The sequence below is a fragment of the Branchiostoma lanceolatum genome, chromosome 1 (genome assembly GCF_035083965.1).
Source record: "Branchiostoma lanceolatum isolate klBraLanc5 chromosome 1, klBraLanc5.hap2, whole genome shotgun sequence".
Classification (NCBI taxonomy): domain Eukaryota; kingdom Metazoa; phylum Chordata; class Leptocardii; order Amphioxiformes; family Branchiostomatidae; genus Branchiostoma; species Branchiostoma lanceolatum.
In genome coordinates this window covers 12,990,744-13,011,005 of record NC_089722.1, presented here as the reverse complement: position 1 = coordinate 13,011,005, position 20,262 = coordinate 12,990,744, and the positions used below count along the sequence as shown (strand labels likewise).

Sequence of the window (20,262 nt, the reverse complement as noted above, 5' to 3'; positions counted from 1 at the left end):
GTATTCCATGTAAGTCACAACTGGACTAAACTTTATAGAGAGATTATGCAAGTTTTTGAACATGAAACTATCGGCTTACAATTTATATGTATCGGGTTACATCAGTCATGTAACACCTGGGTATCAGCTAACACCTGTGAACCTCGGGATCAGGGTACAAATCCCTTGGACATCTCACTGTCAAGTTGCACATCTCATGTCGACAGGTGAAGGTTTTATATGACATGTTCTAGACTCCTGTAGCTTAACCTGTCATTTGTGGATCTAAAAAACCAATGAGAAAATTCCTGTTGCTGTTGGGCACTCACGTCTTACCAATGCCCAGAATTGGTCGATGGACAAGGTCCTGTTATTGTCCCATTGTGACAGAAGCGCCTTGAACACTGTATAGATTACACACCACCCTAAAGTTCAGAAAGTGACTTCCTCTTAAATTTCTTCTCATCTTAGTGTAAGTCTTAAGAGTAGAACCATCTTAAGCAGAATTTGAGAACAGTAACATTCATGGTTCAAACTAGGGATGGGTACCGGTACCGTGTACCGGTACAAAACCGGTATTTCTTAATGGACCGGTCCAAAAAAACCGGTCCTTAAAAAATCAGTGGACCGGCCTATGGACCGATTAGAAAATTCATAGTACCAGGCTACCAGCAGGCGGCCACATAACTGGTTTAAGAACATACAAAACAGCAGATTAACGAGTCGTTTTCGATAACGTTAGCTGTGAATCATATCTAGAAACACTTGAAGGATGAGTAAACAGACGGCGAAGAGAGTATAGTTATAGTTTTGAGACAAAGTGCAAACCTGAGAAATTATATCGTTCCAGACTTGACGTTTGGAGACTTTTACGTGTGTCTCGCTCTCCAAAATATGATGTACTGCGACACTACTATAATCAGGTACAGGTACAGGTCCGGACCTGGACCTGACCCTCTGGACCTGGACCTGGACCGGACCTGAATTTTATGTACCGGAACCCACCCCTTGTTCATACATTTAACAACTGTTTGTTTGAAAATTCTAGTATATGCTGACAAATCATTCGTCCATTCATGCATTCATTTATATGATAAGTCCTACTTACACTGCACGTCCAGGACGGTCCAGACGACCTGAGGTTGGACGGTTCCAGGGAACTGTTGGTCCGCCCTACAGCTGAGGTTCGCCCCGTTGTGCCACTTCGTCAGCAAAAGCACCGGGTAATTCACCTCCACCCCGTTCCCCGTAGTCTCCGCGTCCGACTGGTTATGCTGTACCGTACCGTTGTACCAGGACAGGCGGGGGAGGGGGCTTCCTCCCTCCGAGCGGCATGTCAGCACCGCCCCCTCCCCAACACGATGAGGCTTGGAATTACCCGTAATCCTAGGTGGTTCAGGCGGTGGCACTGCAAATGGAGACAGAGTAGTAGTGTTATTAAAAAGTACAGAGTGTCTTAATGAGCCAATAGTGGGGAGGGCAAATCCATTTGCCATTGATTGCCGCTATTTTGTCAAAGCAAAGCTGATTATTGCCTCTTATGTTTCTAAATTAGGTGACGACCCCATTTAAGGTGCTGATGAAAGTTGCTGACTCAGCGGCGATGATCTGTCTCTTGTGGATCGATAAAAACCGCGACGCCAAATCCTGCCGTGATCAATTCTATTGGGCGGACTTTAATCTAATTCCCTGAGAGAGATGACAGAAAAACTGGGAAGATGCAGTCAACAACATCGAATCAGAAACTTAGACGTGCTTGCGGGATTGTGTGCGGAGGTTTTGGAGACAATTTCATTGTGTGGCGGGTCAAGCCAGACAATGGTATAAGAGACCCCTAGTTTTAAGGCACAGGGTGGTATAGATCATAGCACCACAGCCACATGGCGGTAAATAATACATGATGTAAATACGGGGTACACCCGAAGTCTCGCCTATATTTCATTCATATTGGTTTTCATCGTTAGCTTTCATTATTATATGAATAATAAATAGTCGTATGCGTGAATAACTCAATTGTAATTGTCATTTTCAAGTTGTTAGATTGTAATAGTATTGTATTTCTTGTATATGATGAAAAAGGGACTCCAGGAAGAATAGTATGCGCATTTTGCATCAGAAATGGAGATTCCCAATAAATAATCAAACAATGTAGGCTGCCATACCGCGCTCTCCGTGAATCAACGTTTATGCTATTTCATTATCTGGTTACTTTATGGGTTATGCTGATACTCTCAATGAATCAACGTTTTGTTTGTTTATCATTATTTGGTTACATTATAGTTTGACTGCTAATAATATAGCGACCTCGTACGCACATTCACGCCTTGGCAGCTTATCTTTGATTTTAACAGGGGCACTGTGAGAGAGATGTTCTGCAGGTGGGAGCTCGAGGGTCTCCTCCATCGGGGCTTCAGTCGGACAGCCTGTGTCTAATTAATGAGGCAATGATGTACTCGGTCTCAGCAGGCTGTCACCAAGGCAAATTCGTTACCAATCGGGGGAGAAGAAAATGAACGTAATAAGGGTCCTCAGTGCCCCATTGTCAGCTGCTTCGTGCACGTTTGCAGGGCAGAACAGGGTCATCTGTGTTTGACGATCTGCGTTGATTATTCCAAAGCATTAAGGTGTACCTACTGAGGTAAATTTGATTCGATTATTTATACGGATGACATCCTCTGGTAACCCCCAAAACAGATACGATTGTGCGAAAAAAAAGTTTGCCAAAAAAGTTGCTTTCATTATGAAATCTAATTGGTCAGGAAGGTTGAACAAATGACTAAACACACAGATTATGGTATACCGAATGATAAATTCATTTTGTTTATTGGTTAACATCATCTTTGACTTAAGAATGTACGTTGGCATTCTACGACATTAGTACCCGCTTTCTGATATACATCTTTTTTTTTAATTTACGGTATATAACTGCTCATTTTGCAGATGCTTCGTATGATTTACAGTATGATCGAAACCCTTTTTTTTAACAGACGACAATTGATGCGCGCGGGTACATCATCCATATAATCTAATCAACATGGCCTTACTTGGCTTATGTTTTTGTATACAAGTTGACCTCCTTCCCGATGTACATTCACTTAGTGAAATGTTGATAACCAAATGCTGCCAGTTCCTAGGGGATCCCTTCTGTTGCCAACGGGACATCATCCAACAGATGCGCCACTCATTACCAATCAATGGGGCATTAGTATCACTTCCCTAGACAGCCGCTTCTACGCCCAAATCTGGTACTAATTGGAGGAGAAGCTTTCGCTAGTGGACGTCCTCAGTGGCCCATTGAAAAAAGTCAAGTCAAAGTTTATTACACAACAATCGTAACATGTAAAATGTAAGGCAAAGCGTTATATGATATATGACTACTGACTAGTAACATTAATTCAGCACAATCTACACGTAGATATTAAGTTATACAATATTGATAGATTGAGGTGTTGTGTGCCTACTACACAGCTCCATGTGCTGATACTCTCAAGTCGTTATATATGTATATAGTTTTCGGTTTATTTTTTGCATAGACGTATGTATATATTGGCCGACATAGAGAGAGATTGTGTCAGGACATGGCATAGGTACGTAAAACGCCTCTCTACTTGTTTTAGGTGATGTTACACTAGCTAGTATTGCACTTGATCATCTGCATTATTTTAATTATTTCCTCCTCATAAATGGTAAATGTCATTAAGAAATGGTACTCATTGCAGACTGTTGCGATCATCTTAACAGGTTTGAGTAAACTTCCGAAAATAATCTTTGTTGAAAACAGCGATGCGACCCGGGTTTAGAGACTGGTGGCCGAAGTATGTAATGGTTTTTCTATATTGTGAATCGTTTTCGAATACGCTGTCACTGAAAGAAAATTGATATCAATTTAGGTCGAATAGGATAATTGCAAGAAGCCCATCATAGCTGTAGGTTCATTGGCGATTGTGGTGTTCATGCTTTCATTTTCCTTTGGCGATTTCAGCTAATCACAGGTGTAATACCAGTAGGTAAAGCATTTAATATAAAACACCCCCTACATGCACTTTTATGGCATAGAGAAAACAATTTGCTTCTTGTTGCCTATCCGTCTCAATATTTGCAATTGCCAATAAGACCTCCTCCAATAGGAACCCCACGTATTGTCGATTAGTGTTGCAGTAGTACCACTTTTCTTAATGCGCCGCCAGTGGAGAGACAAATTGTTACTAATCGAAGACGAAGAAAACGCACGTAACGACCCCACAATGACTCATGGCAAATTACAGCATTCCCAGCTTGGCATCATGAAGGGAGTCATCCTTCTTTGGTAACCTTTGTTGATCACAGCGGTACAAGATACTTTAGATGGTATCTGAAGGATTTCGGGGCAATATAGAATATCAAGACGAAATGTTAAAGACGCAACGTTAATACTTTAAAAGCAGTGGAAGATACAACTTATTCAACCTGCAGTTGTTCAGACGGTGATTCTACGTGGAGATAATAGAAGACATCTTCAAAATGTACTTTTTTACTCCTCTATTTACCATGGGTAATTGCTACCTTTATCACACAAGTACACAAAAGTATTGTTAAAACTAAGGCGTCCACGTGCACACATTCATCATAGCGAAATCGGGCCCAAGGGTGTTTCCTTTTTACGGCGTTTAACGAAGAAGTCAAATCCAACAAACTCGTATTCATAAACAATTCATTATAAAGTATCCTGTTGGTTTCACCACATGGTATCTGCTGTTCCCATCACTTATTATTACCTTGCAATTAGACTTCGTGCAAGGAAATGCCATATTATATATATCAGATATTTGCAACTTTCAAGTTCCCTTGATATATTTCTCTAGATTGTGAGCGCTGATACCGAAGTACAGCCCGCCGCATGAGGGATCCATACAGCTGTCCCTCGCAGACGCGCCACTCATTGACCCTGAGACTATCCGATTCCTCGGGTTACGGCCTTGTGCGCCCCGGGATTACTGGAGAAGTGGAAACCCGGACTCCATTTTATGGAGGCTTTGCGTTCCTATCAGCTATAATACAGCTACATGAACAGGTATCTAAAGAGAAGACTTGGGAGATAGGGTGCATTTTTCTCCTTCCTATAGCGTATCAATAAAGATTTCTCCTGATCTTGGATCGCCTTTCTATCGGCTTCGATACATCAACAGGCCGGGATAGCGTAGAGAGAGTGACGTGGCATATTTCTCTTTCCTCTAACGCATCAATAAAGATTTCCTATGTTCACTTTCTTATGTAGAGCACAAGGCACTTCCATTGGTGCTAAGATGAAAACATGACCGGAATCAAGTGAAGATCATCACTCTCATCTTGTATCGAAGATCGAGGCCCTTCGTTCCGACCTTTGGCCAGAAGCATAACAGGAGGTCAGGGCAGCATGAATAAGAACGGCAGTGATCTCACTACCGGGGATGATCCGTACCAATATCTCATGTCTCCTCCAGGGTAATGTCTTCAGACATGAAACATTACACAGCTTCACCAGACCCAGTAGGGTGCAGGGTAACGGATCATGCCTTGTGAGTTGACTCGACTGATACGATCGGCGCCTCTATCGCTCGTTGAGCGAGAAGGCAATACTAAAGAATACGCCGTAAGTAGTCTGCTCCACAGTAAGCTTAAGCCTTTATTGTCTAAAATTACTGCTTTCATTCTGCTGTTTTGGGGGTTTATCTGTCTTTCATTACTTTATTTTGATGACCTTTGCTTCAAACTCAACAGACTAATGCAGTAGAAAGAGGCGGAAGACAGTTTTGGTTTATAAAAAGGTAGATAAAGTTTTGTAGAGTTTCGCTTGAATGCCAAGGTTGAAAAGAGCCACAAGACAGGTGATATCCTCAAGCAATCTTACGACAACATAAAGCCCCTGTGCGACATCGTAACCCAAACAGATCCTTTTGTAGCCACCCGACCAAGTATTAGCAAAATGGCAATTACTTTTGATGAGCCTCGCTCAAATTATATTTTCAAGAGAGCATCGAAGGTTCTCATATCTCTAAACAATCTTAATGACTTACATAATCCTCCATCCGACATCGTAACCTACATAGATTATTCTGTAATTACCAACCAAAAATTGGCATGTTTTTTTCCGTTATCTGAAATATGCTGCAATGTAATAAAACTGACCTTTGTCGTAACGTCATGTGATAGTCTTTACTTTTAGAAGTTATCGCTTTGAATATTGCTGATTACGTAGGTGGTTTCTTTTATTATGTTTTCATGACCTACTCGACATTCAAAGGGCAAATACAGTAGCGGGAGATGGCTTTCATTTTGGGTTAACAACTTGTAAATCAGTACTTTTGTTGTTATGTTTCGATTCAAAGGAGCCATACGATCGGCGATATCCCAAAACAAACTTAACGACGCCCCAGGCCAACGTTGTAACCTACATAGATTACAATGAAACAGCCCACCAAGAATTAGCATGGCTACAAAGTTTCCTTTTCTGACATGAAACAGCTGTAATGTTCCGACTGGGATGTACGTAGTGCGATAAAACTAGCTTCATGTGCTACAGGCTTTATTGTATTGATTGGAATTATCAGCCTAATTCTGCTTTATATATTATTTGCTTCTATGTGACGTCTATTGGTGCATAGTTATGACTTTTCCCTCACGTTCAAAGTGTTTAAACCGGAGGAAGAGGTGGTTGAAATACGAGTATTTCATGAATAAAACTTTGAAAGAATTTTTGTTGAGTTTCGCTTGAATGCTAAAGTTCCAAGGACTATCAAGTTTTGTGATGCCCCCAAACAATCTTACCGACGCCGCAAAACCCCCATCCGGCATCGTAACCTAAAAAGATCACCATGAAATTACTGACCAAGGATAAACAGGGCTATTACGTTTCCTTTTTCTGCCATTATGTTACACGGGAAAATTGGAAAAATAAATGATTAATCAAAATTAGTCGCGTGTCTTTGGCTTTCTTGTATGGCCTTGTGGGTTCAATTCCGATTTTTTATTTAGATTTCATTACATGTCATATTCAATGCAAAAGTAAGAGGTGACCCCTTTCTTGGCTAGAAGCAGGGTTAACATATTTTTTGGGTTAGATTATATAGATATATACGTTCAAAAGGGCCCTAAGACTGGTGCTATCTCCAAACAATCTAAACAACTCCCTAGTCTAACATCGTAACCTACATAGATTATACAGTGACGGCCCACCAAGAATTAGCATGGCATAGCAAGGTTGCATATCCTTCGGTGACGCAGTGGAAATGTTCCGACAGGGATGTGCAGATAACATTGTAAGGTAATAAAACGTGTCCTCGTGACGTGAGGAGAATCCTCCTCGCTTCAGCGGCTTTACTGCTACTTCTTTTACGGCCGTTAAGGCATCAAACAAAACAGTAGATACTCCAGCAGTCTTTAAGTGCAGGTTGACACACCCAGAGTGATGCCTCACTCCCGATGGGGGTGTTCCCTACTAATCCGTCACGGCGGAAGCCATGCGGCGGACGTGCTGGCAGCAGGAGCCGGTCCCTCAGCGCAGGCCACCGTCACATCGCGCAGAGACACGTGCCACTAATCTGCTTTGATCAGCCACGGTGAAAGGCAGACGCGTGAATTTTTCCTGATGACGAGAATGAACGAGATTCTCTCCCAGTGGATTCTGACAGAATCCACTTGTCCTTGCCATACCGTCTGAGGCATTACGTCCTCTGTTCGGCAACATGAAGATTACACCATTGTCTAGAGTAAATTGCCTTTCCCCCGTCTCTCTTGAGCGTATGTGAAGAGATATCTCCTGGATGTACGTAGATAGATAAGATAGACCCTCGGGAGATCGTAACGTAAAGACCCGCTACTGCTGCCAAAGGTGCAGGTGTCGGAGCTGCTGGAGCTCCTACGAGACGATTTTTCACAATATTGCACTGAAATGCATTTGTCTCCTCGGGGGTCTGCTGAAGACAAATTACAATTCAAAGCTATTAGACACCGTCTCCAAACGTATGGAAAACCTCCCAAGACGCACTAGTTCAAGGATTCAGGACATCTTCGCAATTACCCCTATCATTCTCTGCGCATCGTATCTGTTCTGTGTTCATCCACCGTGTTTCCTGATATCTTTATCTACATTTTCTTAACTTTACAGATACTGAATTTCAATGTAAACTCAAGGCCATATTGTGTTTTCGCTCATTGCTTAAGTTCAGTCCTACTCTTTGTCTGCTGCGTACGCTGGAACACACACGTAATAAGGGCCCCTTGGCAGTGGCTTATTGATTGCCTATTGCTTTTTCTACAGCAGCCAAGGACCGGGAATTTTATTATAGTTGAGCTTTCACCGCTATATTGGTAGAGTTTGCAACGAATTCACACCCACCAAAATGTCTACTTGCGACCTCCAAAACGAATTATGTAAATTAACCTATGTTTCAGGGGTTAACATGTCAACAAGCATCGCGGATTTTGAGTTATTGAGTAACATCTGACCTTATTCCAGGCAATTTCAAAGATACTTCGTGAAAGGTTCCGCAAATCCGCTGCGAAATGATGACAAATGCCTGTTAATTTTAGATTTCCTACTTTTCAACGATTTTTCACAGGCAGCCTTCCCCAGTGAAAGGCGATATTTGGTGCGGTATTCCATCATATTACAACCTATATCCGCTATATTCCGTCATATCGTATGGTCTCTAGGCGTAGTCAAAAGTATAAACTGTTTAACAATTTGCTTCACATCCATGCACATTATACGTTGGGTCTCTGTTCTCTTTTCTTAACAAAAGCCAAAACATAGTGCATTCAAACAGCCTCACATCGTACATCCTCAGCACTAGTTGGCAGTTCTATTGGCCTGCATATGTTATATGCACAATCCGGTGGTTTTTCTGTTCGTATGACCTCAGGCTTGCGTCGATATTGAGAGCAAAGGTATTAGCTCTTCATCTTTTACCCGCAATTCCTTCAGATGTTGGGATCTCCTTAGATGACTTTTTAGATAAATCTCGAAGACCATTTGTATTTGTCTACAAGACCTCTCCACATCTAATGGTACCTGCTCTTAAGCTTATGGATTTTTCTTCTTTGATCAGTTGTACGTCACTAGTCGATTTATGTACAAACTGGAGAGGAGTGCACTTTGGAAGACATCAACCAAAGAAATCAGTTGTACACGAGTCGATATGACTGTGTCTCTTGATGTCTCGAGATAGCAAGACGTTCCCATGGCCTGGACCCGATGGATTTCACCTATTTTACCCAACAACTGATGGCTTCCGTTGAGTTTTATGCGCTTCAGCTGTGGAATTAATTCATGTAGGAATCGAAGGCGGAATGAGTAGTGAGATGGGCCTCAGCCACTCCCAGACAGCAAGCTGCGGACCCATAACTTCGGCACCTTTGATGCAGCTCCCTGCCGCTTGTTCAAGCTCTATAATATTCAGTTCTCCTCTGCACTTAAAAAGGTGAGGTTGAGCAGCGTTCCGGGAGGATTTTCATATGAAGAACGATTGGTCCAATGGGACAGCTTTGCAGCCGTCTCTTCCATCATAGTGGATTGCCCTAAATCATCGTGCTCGCTTAGGGATATTCCATATCAATTTAAAGACAACACAATGTTAATATTTATTTTCAGGTACTACTCCCATTCGACATGGCAATGGCTTGAGACTTACATTGTTTTCTTTGTCAAAGTAGAGAGAAACATGAGCCTGCCAGGCCAAAGTTGGTCCAGCCTCTGGCCTACAGCACCTGCGCAGTGTTATCTGTCATCCCTGAGCTGCCGGCTGTTGTTCATCACTTCTGACCACCTAATGGTTGTGTCGTCCTTCTGGGATGGACATTTACATAAACCACAAGCAGAAGAAATTCTTTTGCAGATTGTATACGCCCGTTGCTATCAAATCAGCCTGTTTAATCATGCCTCTATGTGTCTTCTTGAAAACTGCGTCCAACCAGCGGGATCTAGGCTAGGGATACATTAGTCTCTACCCGAAGCATGTGCTGCCAGGGATGCTCATCAACTCGGATCAGCTAATGGGTGTTTTGTTCTTCTGAGATGTACATTAACATAACGCAAAGGCAGAGGAGTTTGGTCTACGGCCTCTACAGAGTTCTTCTTACTATTAAAAGAGTCTCTTTATTGAGGATGAATTACTCACACCTGATATCTCTTGTCCTACAGCTGGAATGGTTCGTAGCTCACCTTGACCGAGCTCACCTTAAGGTTTATGGCAGGGGTTGTATTACATAAAACACCACATGGGGGACATTATTCAGCAGCGGGCTGTGGGCCTAGAGATGCATCACCCTCCGCCAACAACACCTGCTGCTCATGCTGTTCATCAACTCCGACCACCTAATGCCCGTGTTGTCCTCCTGGTCGGCCCATCTAACACTCCCCGACAGCTGCGCGACTCTGCCCATCGTCCCGATCATGAATAATTTACACCCGAAGCCGCAGCGGTCCACATTCGGCCTCTTCCATCGCCTTATAACAAAACTCACACGACACAAACAAGCCGAAGTACTGCCCCTGGACCGGGATAACTCAGCTGCGATTTTAACCCATCGCCAGCAACGTACGACCTTCAGCTGCGGGATTGCGAGATTTCACTTATTGATTGCCTGTCTGTAGTAACCTAATGAAGGGAATATATCAAGTACATCCGGCTGTAAAGGGATGCAGCAGGCAATAAAACCTGTGCTATCCACGGGATATCCTCAACCTCTCCCTAACAAGAACAGACACGCCTTCAGGCCAGCGCCTTGCTCACGGTACGCCGGCTACTTTAGTCATAGATACGGTCTACTGTGCTGCTCACGCTACTAATCCCCGTCTTCAAACGTATCTGTATCATCTCGGCGATCATGGCTAACTTGTACCGACTCCTCCGACGCTTTACACAGCGCCAAAACGAGTAAGTGGGTATTAGGATGCACCTACGTACGAAAAAGCTATTGATCGAGTAATCAACGTGTGAGATTGTAGCCCGTGGATTGCGTTCACCTGACCACAAATAGGGATTATATCAGCAAGGATATTACAAAGATAAGGGATGTTTCTCACGCGATGACGGCTGCTTAGCCTTCCCGCGGGGACGGCTCCCTGCGGTTATATAAACAATTGCTAAAGGTGGTGTCCCTAGTGTAAACACCGTGGAGGGGAGGGGAATGGCGATGTATCATCATAGTGTTTGTTTTTTATTCCAGCATTTATTTGATACCACAGATTAATTAGACAAACTCATGCAATGCTCTTATTACTGTCCCCATTGTGAAAGAACCAGAAAAGACGTACATACAAAATGGAAGTGTATCAATATCAAATAATACATATTGATATGCAGCTGATATGATAATACGGAAGATGAAATAAGAATAAAGGTGCTGACAGACGTCCAATTTGGGAAAAACAGAGTGGTAGAATGTGCATAGAACAGCGTACTAATTACGAGGGTCAAAAACTAGTCATATGAAGAAACGTTTACTTCCAGGTAGATGCGTTTTTACGTTCGGCGTAATTTGTGTATCAGATTGCATGTATCAATCAGGGAATCAGTCCGCGACTACGTAACGCACACACACACCATTGAGATTGACAAGGGGGATTAACCCAACCACAAGGTAGATCCCGTTTTCCACAATCGAACAGTTTTCAATACATATTCCTAAAGACCAATAATTTATTAGATCACAGAACGTCTTGGTATCAAGCAAGAAGTCAGACACAGTTTAAGGCATGGTTGTATAAGAATATTATATCATGCACCGTCCACGGATCGACTAGTGTCTAGAAAATTCGGTGACAGAGATCCATGGCCGAATTAAGTATATTTTACTCCATATTAAGGTAAACGTATTCCCTGACAGCCGTGACCGTTGCCGGAAGCAAAAAGTACTCTCGCTACGGTTGTATATACATGGACATGGTTGCATTGGTAAAGGATTTAAGACACCAGCCATGACCAGGTTTGTATAATTGTTGACATTCAAAGCCGAATAGTTGACAAACGAGTTCTACTCACCGATAACCGTTAACTTGGCATCCCTGCTGACACCGTCCACAGAGAACACACTACACTGGTACTTCCCCTCGTCCTCGAGCCGGGCGTTCTGTATCCTCAAGTTAAACTCCCCTCCTTTCGTGTCGCCCACAATGGAGTAGCGGGAGAACTCGGGCGCCACCACGCTGCCGGCCGAGATGTGGTGATGTTTGGCCTGGGAAGCCCGGTTGTACCAGTGCCAGTTGACCACGTCCTGCTCGGACAGTCCGGACAGGGAACAGTTCAGAGTCACGTCGTGGCCGAGCAGCACAGCTGTGGACTGGGGCACCGTCCTGTACACGGCAGCGTCCGCTACAAACACGGGGAACAGAACAACTAAGAACACGGTCTGATACAGATCACATTCCATCCGGGAGGACCACATCTATGTGTAAGGTAAGAGGGTTTGAGGTGTGAGAATCCACGGGAAGCGTCTGCACGCGACCATCGCAGCGGCAGGAGTAACGTCTGCAACACCGTGCTGCTGCCTGCTCATGCCGAGCACGTCTGGACCAGTCCACGTCACGCCGCGGGGAGGGGCAAGGTGACGAAGTGCTCCAACAACTACAGGAGACTAGAGCACCCTATCTCATAGTCAATTCCATGCATATATCACTAACTAGTACGTTAAACGTGCAAAGTTAAGCTGCGGTGCTGTTTAAACCCTGGCGCATTCCATCCCTAGAGAAACGAATGCTTGTTCACGTGAATGTTCAACTAGCCGTGAAACCATGGCTATTTTAGAAACTGCCCAGAAGCAAATATCTACCGAGCTAATCGCCCATAATATGCTTATGAATGTGGCTTTTGTAGGCAATTTTGCATTGCTCTGTTTAGATGGCGCCTGACATGCCGCGAAGGCCAAGTAATGAATAGTAAATGGAGGCGGATGATTTTCAAAAGAAAACCGATGCTCACGTGTCGCGAACCTCTCATCAATGATTATTGAAAGATCGGCGTAATCAATCATAGCGAATCGTGACCAAAGCGAAATGGGTTATCTGAAGCACCGTCCTTAAGTTGATTGATTTATCAGGCGATACTTATACATTATTTAGGACAGGGGCTGGAGAGAACACACGCTCCCGCACTGGTCGACAGGAAGACATTGCCCCATCACGACATCACGATGTTTTCCTCTTAATAAATCTGCCGAATCCGAAACTGTCCTACTATTAATCACCACCTATCCGTTCTGTACAGTACAGAGCATCGCTCTACGCTCCGACGTGCCCGTACAACATGTCACTCCGGGAACATGCAAATGTCACGGGCCTCACAGACCGAGATTGCCTCCGCCTGACAATCAATTATCGACCGATATCCGCACTTATCCACACTAGAACACCGCTAGCCGCTCGTCGATATGACTGCATAGCTGCGGCTTATCTGTATTAGCTGTAGTCATTATTTGTTGTAAATCATATTCTTTTCTCGTAGCCTACATAATTCTCGACAGCCCCATTCGACTTATCTGAAAGAAACGTTCGCAGTTAAGAGTAGTGTGCTCATTTATCGCCGCTAAGCTTTGTCAATATACCTTCAGAAGCCAATATCATACTGTCTCTAGTATTCTATTATTTCAACTATCCCCCTCAATAGCAACTACGTTGTTCTTCAGGTCTCCGCACCATTTTCGAATCAGCTAGAAGACCTGTTTAAACACAGTTTCCATATTTAGCACGGTACTCCACGTTTTTTTCTACACTGTAAGTATAAGAACGCGGTCTTTTCTACGACATCACTCCATAACTCAAAGGCATTCGCTTTATTATTTTCTTTATTTATTTGCTCCTCCACCTCTGTATACCGAGATTCTCTTCTCATATCCTCCCCTCTCAACTGCCTCCACTCTGCGGGAAACTGCAGCACGTTTGAATTGACTGGAGGGCGCTTTCTGGGCACAGTTTGCACATGAATCAAGCTGCCCTAGGAACCTCCACTACCACTGTAGTGCAATCGTTGGTCATGTTGATACGTGGCGATATGTTCGGGGCGGGTTTTTATAGATGGGGCGGGTCAAGATGGACATGGTTCCGTACACGGGTAGCCAGGCAAGGTCGGTGGGTTCAACGGTGTTAATTCAATCAGAAATGATGATTGGGTTTTACATGGCGAAGTGACGTGATTCCGATGTGAAGCACGTCTGTGGTGCAGTGTTAAGTGCACGTTTGCGTTCGGGGTGGATGTGACGGCTAAGTGGAAACGAAGCACCCCATCGAGCCACGGGCCTAGAAGGGGGAGTGGTAACGTTTGATGGAATGATACTTTCTTACCGTCTTGTGACTCCAGAGAAATGAGGTTGGATCTGAAGTTGTTTTGACTTTGTTTTAAAGGATTTATACGGTTTAATGGGATGGCACTTTCTTACTGTCTTGTGTATTTGAGCAAAAGAAGTTGAGTGAGTTGTTTTCGTCTTTCGAACCTGTTGTTTCTACCAAAAACTGTTTAGCAATGCCAATGGAAAAAAAACTATAATTGCATCTCAGGATATGGTAGTTAGAATCATGCGTCACCAGTAGCCGTGTATTCCGTCCTCGCCTACATTTTAAGGTCATGTTTAGCGGTGCCCTGGGGATTGATACACGAGAAACAATCGGCCCTATGGGACGCTTCAGAAGTGACGCTTACATAATTGTGGATAACCCTTTATCTTTATGCTGGCTTTGGGACATCTTATATCACCATGACGATTAAAGGATTTGTTCTTGGAGACACTTGCCAAACATTTCAATTTGAGCGAGATCTGTACTATGTCTCATTATCAGAAAAAAAGATGGTGGCATTTGCAAGCAAATGCATAATGTTTACCTTCACATGGTGTAGCTTAATACTCTGTTATTCACTTTAAGTTCACGGTAGCAACATTTCACGGTTTAATAAAAATTGACATTTTCACTAAATTTTAACTTCACGGTGGTAGCAAGTGACTTGTAGAAAGGATGTGTGAAGGAATCATAAATAGGTTTTTCACTGTGATGATAAGTTCACGGTCCAGCGGTGACAGTGAAAACAGTGAACTTAAAGTTACAGTGAAAGAAACAAGAACTACAGCTCTGTTTTATCATTCTTACTCAAACACATTCATATACATGGCGACCAGCCCCTCCAGCTCTGTCCTGCCAGTAATGTTGCAATGCCACGTAATTCAATAGAACACCACAGGGCGTCTGCTACACCTCCAGTAATCTTGGTGACATCCATCTGGTCCAGGGCATTGACCCCATTTGTTTGTAGAAGAAGAAGAAACTGGGCAAAAACAGTATGTTTTCCTTCCGTGAAAGTAAACAAAATGAACCATCCTTACAACAGACCTGGCGGTTTACCTCCCTGCCAGAAGGAAAATGGCTCGTCCCCTTTACCAGCTTTCCCTCCACAGGGGAACATGGGCTGTCCCTTGACCGAACATTGCCAATGACCGTGAACATCCTCTGCAGTATTTGTCTGATGACCTGTTATAAGATCTCCCCTGCAGATTAACGGCACCTCTGTACGTAAAGGTGCCCCACAAACCTGAACGGTGTACTTAGCTTCAGAGTTAAGACGTGATAACGAAGGGAACCACGTCATTGTGACCGGAGGTTTACAGCTAGTCTGTTTGTAAAATAAGAGACCTTCCAAATATCAGGTCGGATCGATAAACATCCGTGTCGTTTGTCAGTTCGGCCTGGGGCGACGGTCGGGCCTCGGAGCGGTCTTGACGGCATCGGAAAGCAGAAATCACGATTAGTTCAATTTCTGCCCTCCCACACTTTGTGGTAGCCCATATACGCTCCCTTACTAACTAGTTTGTAATGGGGTGAGCACGGGAGCCCCGGTAAAGTAACTAGGGTGGCACCCAGGATAACATTGTGGAAGGGTAATACATGTCACGATTTCGTCCTGTTTCTTCTGCTATCTCATAAAAAGTACCATGTGAGGTAGCGTAGTTTTCCTTTTTGGGGTTAATGATGTTTAGATTTGAAAATGTAACTTGGACAAGTGCCTTGAAGGTTTCGTCTTTAATCGATCAGTCTTCAAAAATTGCATGCCTTGTGCTTGAATATGGACAATGTAGGAAATGTAAGATAAAAGGGACTTTTAAAAAATCCTCTGAGCGACCACAGAAAGTATCATTGGGTTGACTTTGGTTTCCTACTCAGCTGCATGTCAGTCCATTTACATGGCAACTAGCCCCGTAAACGTTGTATTGAACGGCTAGCGGCGGTAAATATTTTATGTCAAAGGCAAAAAGTTGTGTTTACGAGCGAACTACATGACGTGACTGCCAAACAATTGACCTTTCAATACTATGTCATACTGTAACGTGCAAAACGGCCTCGGCGTGCGCTCTACACTATAGATTACCATTCTACTGAGTTTGAGGACCAAGGCTTTGCTTTAATCTTTCAATATCTTTAACAAAAAAGCTGTATCCGTTAACCACACACCGTTGCTCCTACATATTTACCAAGCGATTGGAAACCTTACACTTAATGCAGAAGTTGTTGAAATGCAGATTAGTTGCATTCCCAATCGTCTCCCAATCTAGCCTAGTAGATTCTGTGCGAATTACCTCCATGGAGGTCCTTCCCGTAGGTAATTCGTGCACCCTCTTTTCTCCCAGCCCCGTCCAATTATCCAGTCCGCTGGAGCGGGCATTCATTACCCCACCAATAACAGCTTCAGCAAGTGTTTTGTCCCTCCATTGTTGTCGTTCAAACAACCAAACATCACTCACATCCCCGTCCTACCAGAACGTTCCCGTACATTTCAAGTAAACGCGACAAAGATGGATCCAGGGAAGCCTGCCGAGCGTAATGAATCCGGAGATAGGGTAGCACCGATATCAACGATAACTTAAAACAGTATCCCCACCATTTAGGCCATCTCGTTTGTCTGCAGCATTATTACCGTAGAAACGCGCGGAGACCATACATTATCTACACTTCCATTATCCAGAACTAGATCTCTCTCTCACCCATTTACTCCGGAACGCATACCTGTAATTGGAAATGCGGGAAATAACGCCTACCGTCCTTCATTTGAACCGGCATTAAACACTTCAGGTGGAAATTGCCGGCTAGCCTTGGGCACAGTTCGGAACATCTATTTCGGAGCAGGTTACGACCGTTCTTGGACAAATCTTGATTGTCAACAGCGGAGTTTGGTCTCATGAAAATTGTCTACTTCTGGGAGCTCACTGAACTTCTAAACATCATGATCCACTCTAAATAATTGGTGCATGTGGAACTAAAGAGTGTTACTGCTGCTGAGTGGATGTGAGTAAAATGGAGGCAGCGTACATCCATTATACCGCTGAGGCGGAGATGGTTTGATGGGAACGCACCAAGACTAATTTGATTCTAACGCAGTGGCATCATTACCCACGGAGCTATAGTCAGGATTAGAGCCTGGCAGATTATCGCGATGTAACTAGGCATATACTCCAGGCACCGCACTCTGTCAATTATCCGGGGCAGGAACTCGGCTAATGGCCAGCTATGGAGAATGGCTTTTGTGTAAGCCGAGCCGTTGATGGTGCCTTAACTGCGACGTCACACGTCTTCAATTGCCCGATTTCAGCCATTTAGGTGGCTTATTACGGCAATAGCGCCCGGGACGGCGGCTGACAGTGATTGTTCTGTGAATGACCACACGTTCATCTGAATAGCACGCTTTGAATGACTGTCAATCACTTTTGGCACGAGCGGAAGCGTCATGCCTTTATTAGATATCCGCCCTATATGTACCCATGTAATTTGCTGAGTCATTTCAAAACCACATATGCATCATGTTGTTAGAAATGATGCCCGCTACCTTTGCGCATTTAAGTTGTTTATTTCTTCATTGATCCTCACATCGTAAAATCCACGAGTTGCTGATCACAGTAAACATAAACATTCCTTTACAAGTCAGATCATATGTGAAAAAAATATATGTGACAAAAAGACAAATAAGACATGCAATTAAACTATGAATGATATCAAATGATACAAAAGATAACAAGGATGCGTATGTAATGGTGAGAATCGAAAAATAACAACGATACTAAATCAGAGCACGAGAATTGCAAAGGTATTGCACACTGCGAAAAGACAAAGTAGGTATTTAGCATACATAATAATCAAGGATCTTGCAGGAACAATAATGGTGTCAAACGATGATGACAGAACTATCAAAATTGAAAATTATTAATTTGGAACAAAGCCCAAGAAGCTCGGAGATAGTACAGATTGTCTCATTAACGGACACAATGATCAGCTGCCAGATCCATATCTTCTGGAGAATGGTGAATAATTATCGCCACAAATCACCAGTAATAGCTCGATGATATGCATTCATGCGTGCTTAATTGCTGTACTGAAAAGCGGGACGCTTGATAAAGTGATGAGCAGATGTTGGTTTGGGGCGGAGAGGCCCTCCCCGTCTGGACACAAACTATAAAGGAAGCTCCATTGACCCAATTAGTTTATAGACCCGATACAACAAACATAACTCTTCCGGCCGTAGTAATACATTTTCACCTGTAGTGAATCAAGAAGTCAATCTTATATAAGAGCTATTGCTTAGGGTAGATCCACTGGCGTTCCAGTATGTTTATATTAGGACGTAAGTCTAATTATTTCCCTGAAGGAAGACAAACATTTAGTCAAATGGGAAAATGTTGAAAGAAGTTAATCTTGATAGAGGTAGGATGTGAATCTCGATTAGAAGTATAGGAACAGCAGCTCTAATAAACGTCCCCGTGTGCTCTATTTTTGTGTGTGAAATGATGGTAAAAAATAGTCCGATCACGGGTCAGTAGGACAAGAGTATTGCTCGTTTGTCTTCCTGTAATTGCCTCCGGCGCTGTCACATCCGAGTATTTAGGAGATTTTCCTGTTCATATATAGCTGACGTTTGATTTACCGTCCGATGTTTAAGTAGGCTGGGAAGCTCTCATTCCCACTCTCTCACTCACTCACTACCTCGTTTATCTCTGTTGCAGCTAATGATTTAACTCCGGTGAACGTAGCGTATTTTGCTTATCGCGTCTGTAACTATAGCTTTCTTTTTACTAATATACATAATATAAAACGTGTGGTGTATAAAGGAATGTTGTGGAATCTGTGGGTGCTATAGTGTTACAGGAGTAGATGTACGATGAAAAGAAGGCAATTTTTCATAACAGCTCACCTTTCAGCACCCAGGACAGGAGCTCCAGTAGAACCAACGCAGCGGGAATGTCGAACATCCTCCGGACGGCGATGCAACTTTCACCTTTCCACGAACTGTAGGGTGGATATCTACGCTTCTGAGGTGAGGAGCCAATGGCGAACAGCATATTTCCAACCAGTGATACACTGTATAAGTCTCACCTGCCCATGACCCGATCGGCTGCTATGGACGCTCGCAGCGGTGTCCAGCATTCCCGGACAGGCAATCCCGGAAGAGATCGACCGCGGCGGGGGCCTTCATAACAGATCACGTGTGACTTTCACACGTGCAAATTAGATTACAGGACACCGATATACCGTTCGCAATGTTCAGCACAAATAGCCCCCCAATCAATGGAGGCATGTCGTCTCTGCAATCTGCGGATATTACAGAGCTCTGTCTGTGATGTTAGGGAGCCTTCTGCATATGATACCCGGATTTCGTCAGCGATGAAGACGGTGGCAGTACAACCTTCCCTCCCTGAAACAGCTCCACGGGAAGACCTCGTTAAGACTGGAAGCAACAGCCCGTGCGCTTGAATAATCAGAGATTCCTCACTTGCTATTCAGAATCCGCCCCGGCAGCGACTCTGAAACAAGGAGCGCTCCACAGGGACGCCTGAAATAATGAAGTAGCGACATAAGTGAGAAACTCCATTATCATCTCCACAGTATCACTACCAACACACTTCGCAATCTATACCGTAAAAGAAAATTACGAAATAACGGGTGACTGTAGCTAAATGCATACTAGTACAACATCTCTATCAACACGCTCGCTCAGTAACCTACGCTAGAAGTGGAAAAATAACGGGCGGCGGCGGAACAAAATGCGTACCAGCTGATTCAACATTATCAATACCTGTTTTAACCTAGACGCCTTCTGATGGGAATACTCAGCGCCTTAGCCAATCTAAATCATATATGTTATAACTGAAGCTGTAGCTCAACTGGTAGCAGCTTAATTGTTGAGTTCCTGGTTCTAACTAGTTGCTCACTGGGAGACCCCTGTTCAAATCCTTGAAATCTCATCTCGGTTGGGGTTGCATTAGTATTTCGGAAGGTACGTAGAATGGGTTTCTCGTGTT

At 43.7% G+C, this 20,262-nt stretch overlaps 1 protein-coding gene across 2 annotated transcripts in view; it reads right to left on the bottom strand.

Moving 5' to 3' along the window:
* The window catches only part of LOC136435583 (kin of IRRE-like protein 2), a 55,891-nt gene extending 35,976 nt beyond the window's left edge, over positions 1 to 19,915 (bottom strand). The window contains exons 1-3 of one of the 2 annotated variants that reach the window (XM_066429208.1): positions 19,155 to 19,915; positions 11,979 to 12,308; positions 1,088 to 1,387 (exon numbers count right to left, since the gene is read on the bottom strand). In XM_066429208.1, the coding sequence (XP_066285305.1) occupies positions 1,088 to 1,387; positions 11,979 to 12,308; positions 19,155 to 19,302 (778 nt within the window). In that variant the 5' untranslated portion in view covers positions 19,303 to 19,915. The remainder of the gene's footprint in view (positions 1 to 1,087; positions 1,388 to 11,978; positions 12,309 to 19,154) is intronic. The other variant, XM_066429215.1, reaches the window with a different exon arrangement.
* Positions 19,916 to 20,262: the final 347 nt, after the last annotated feature.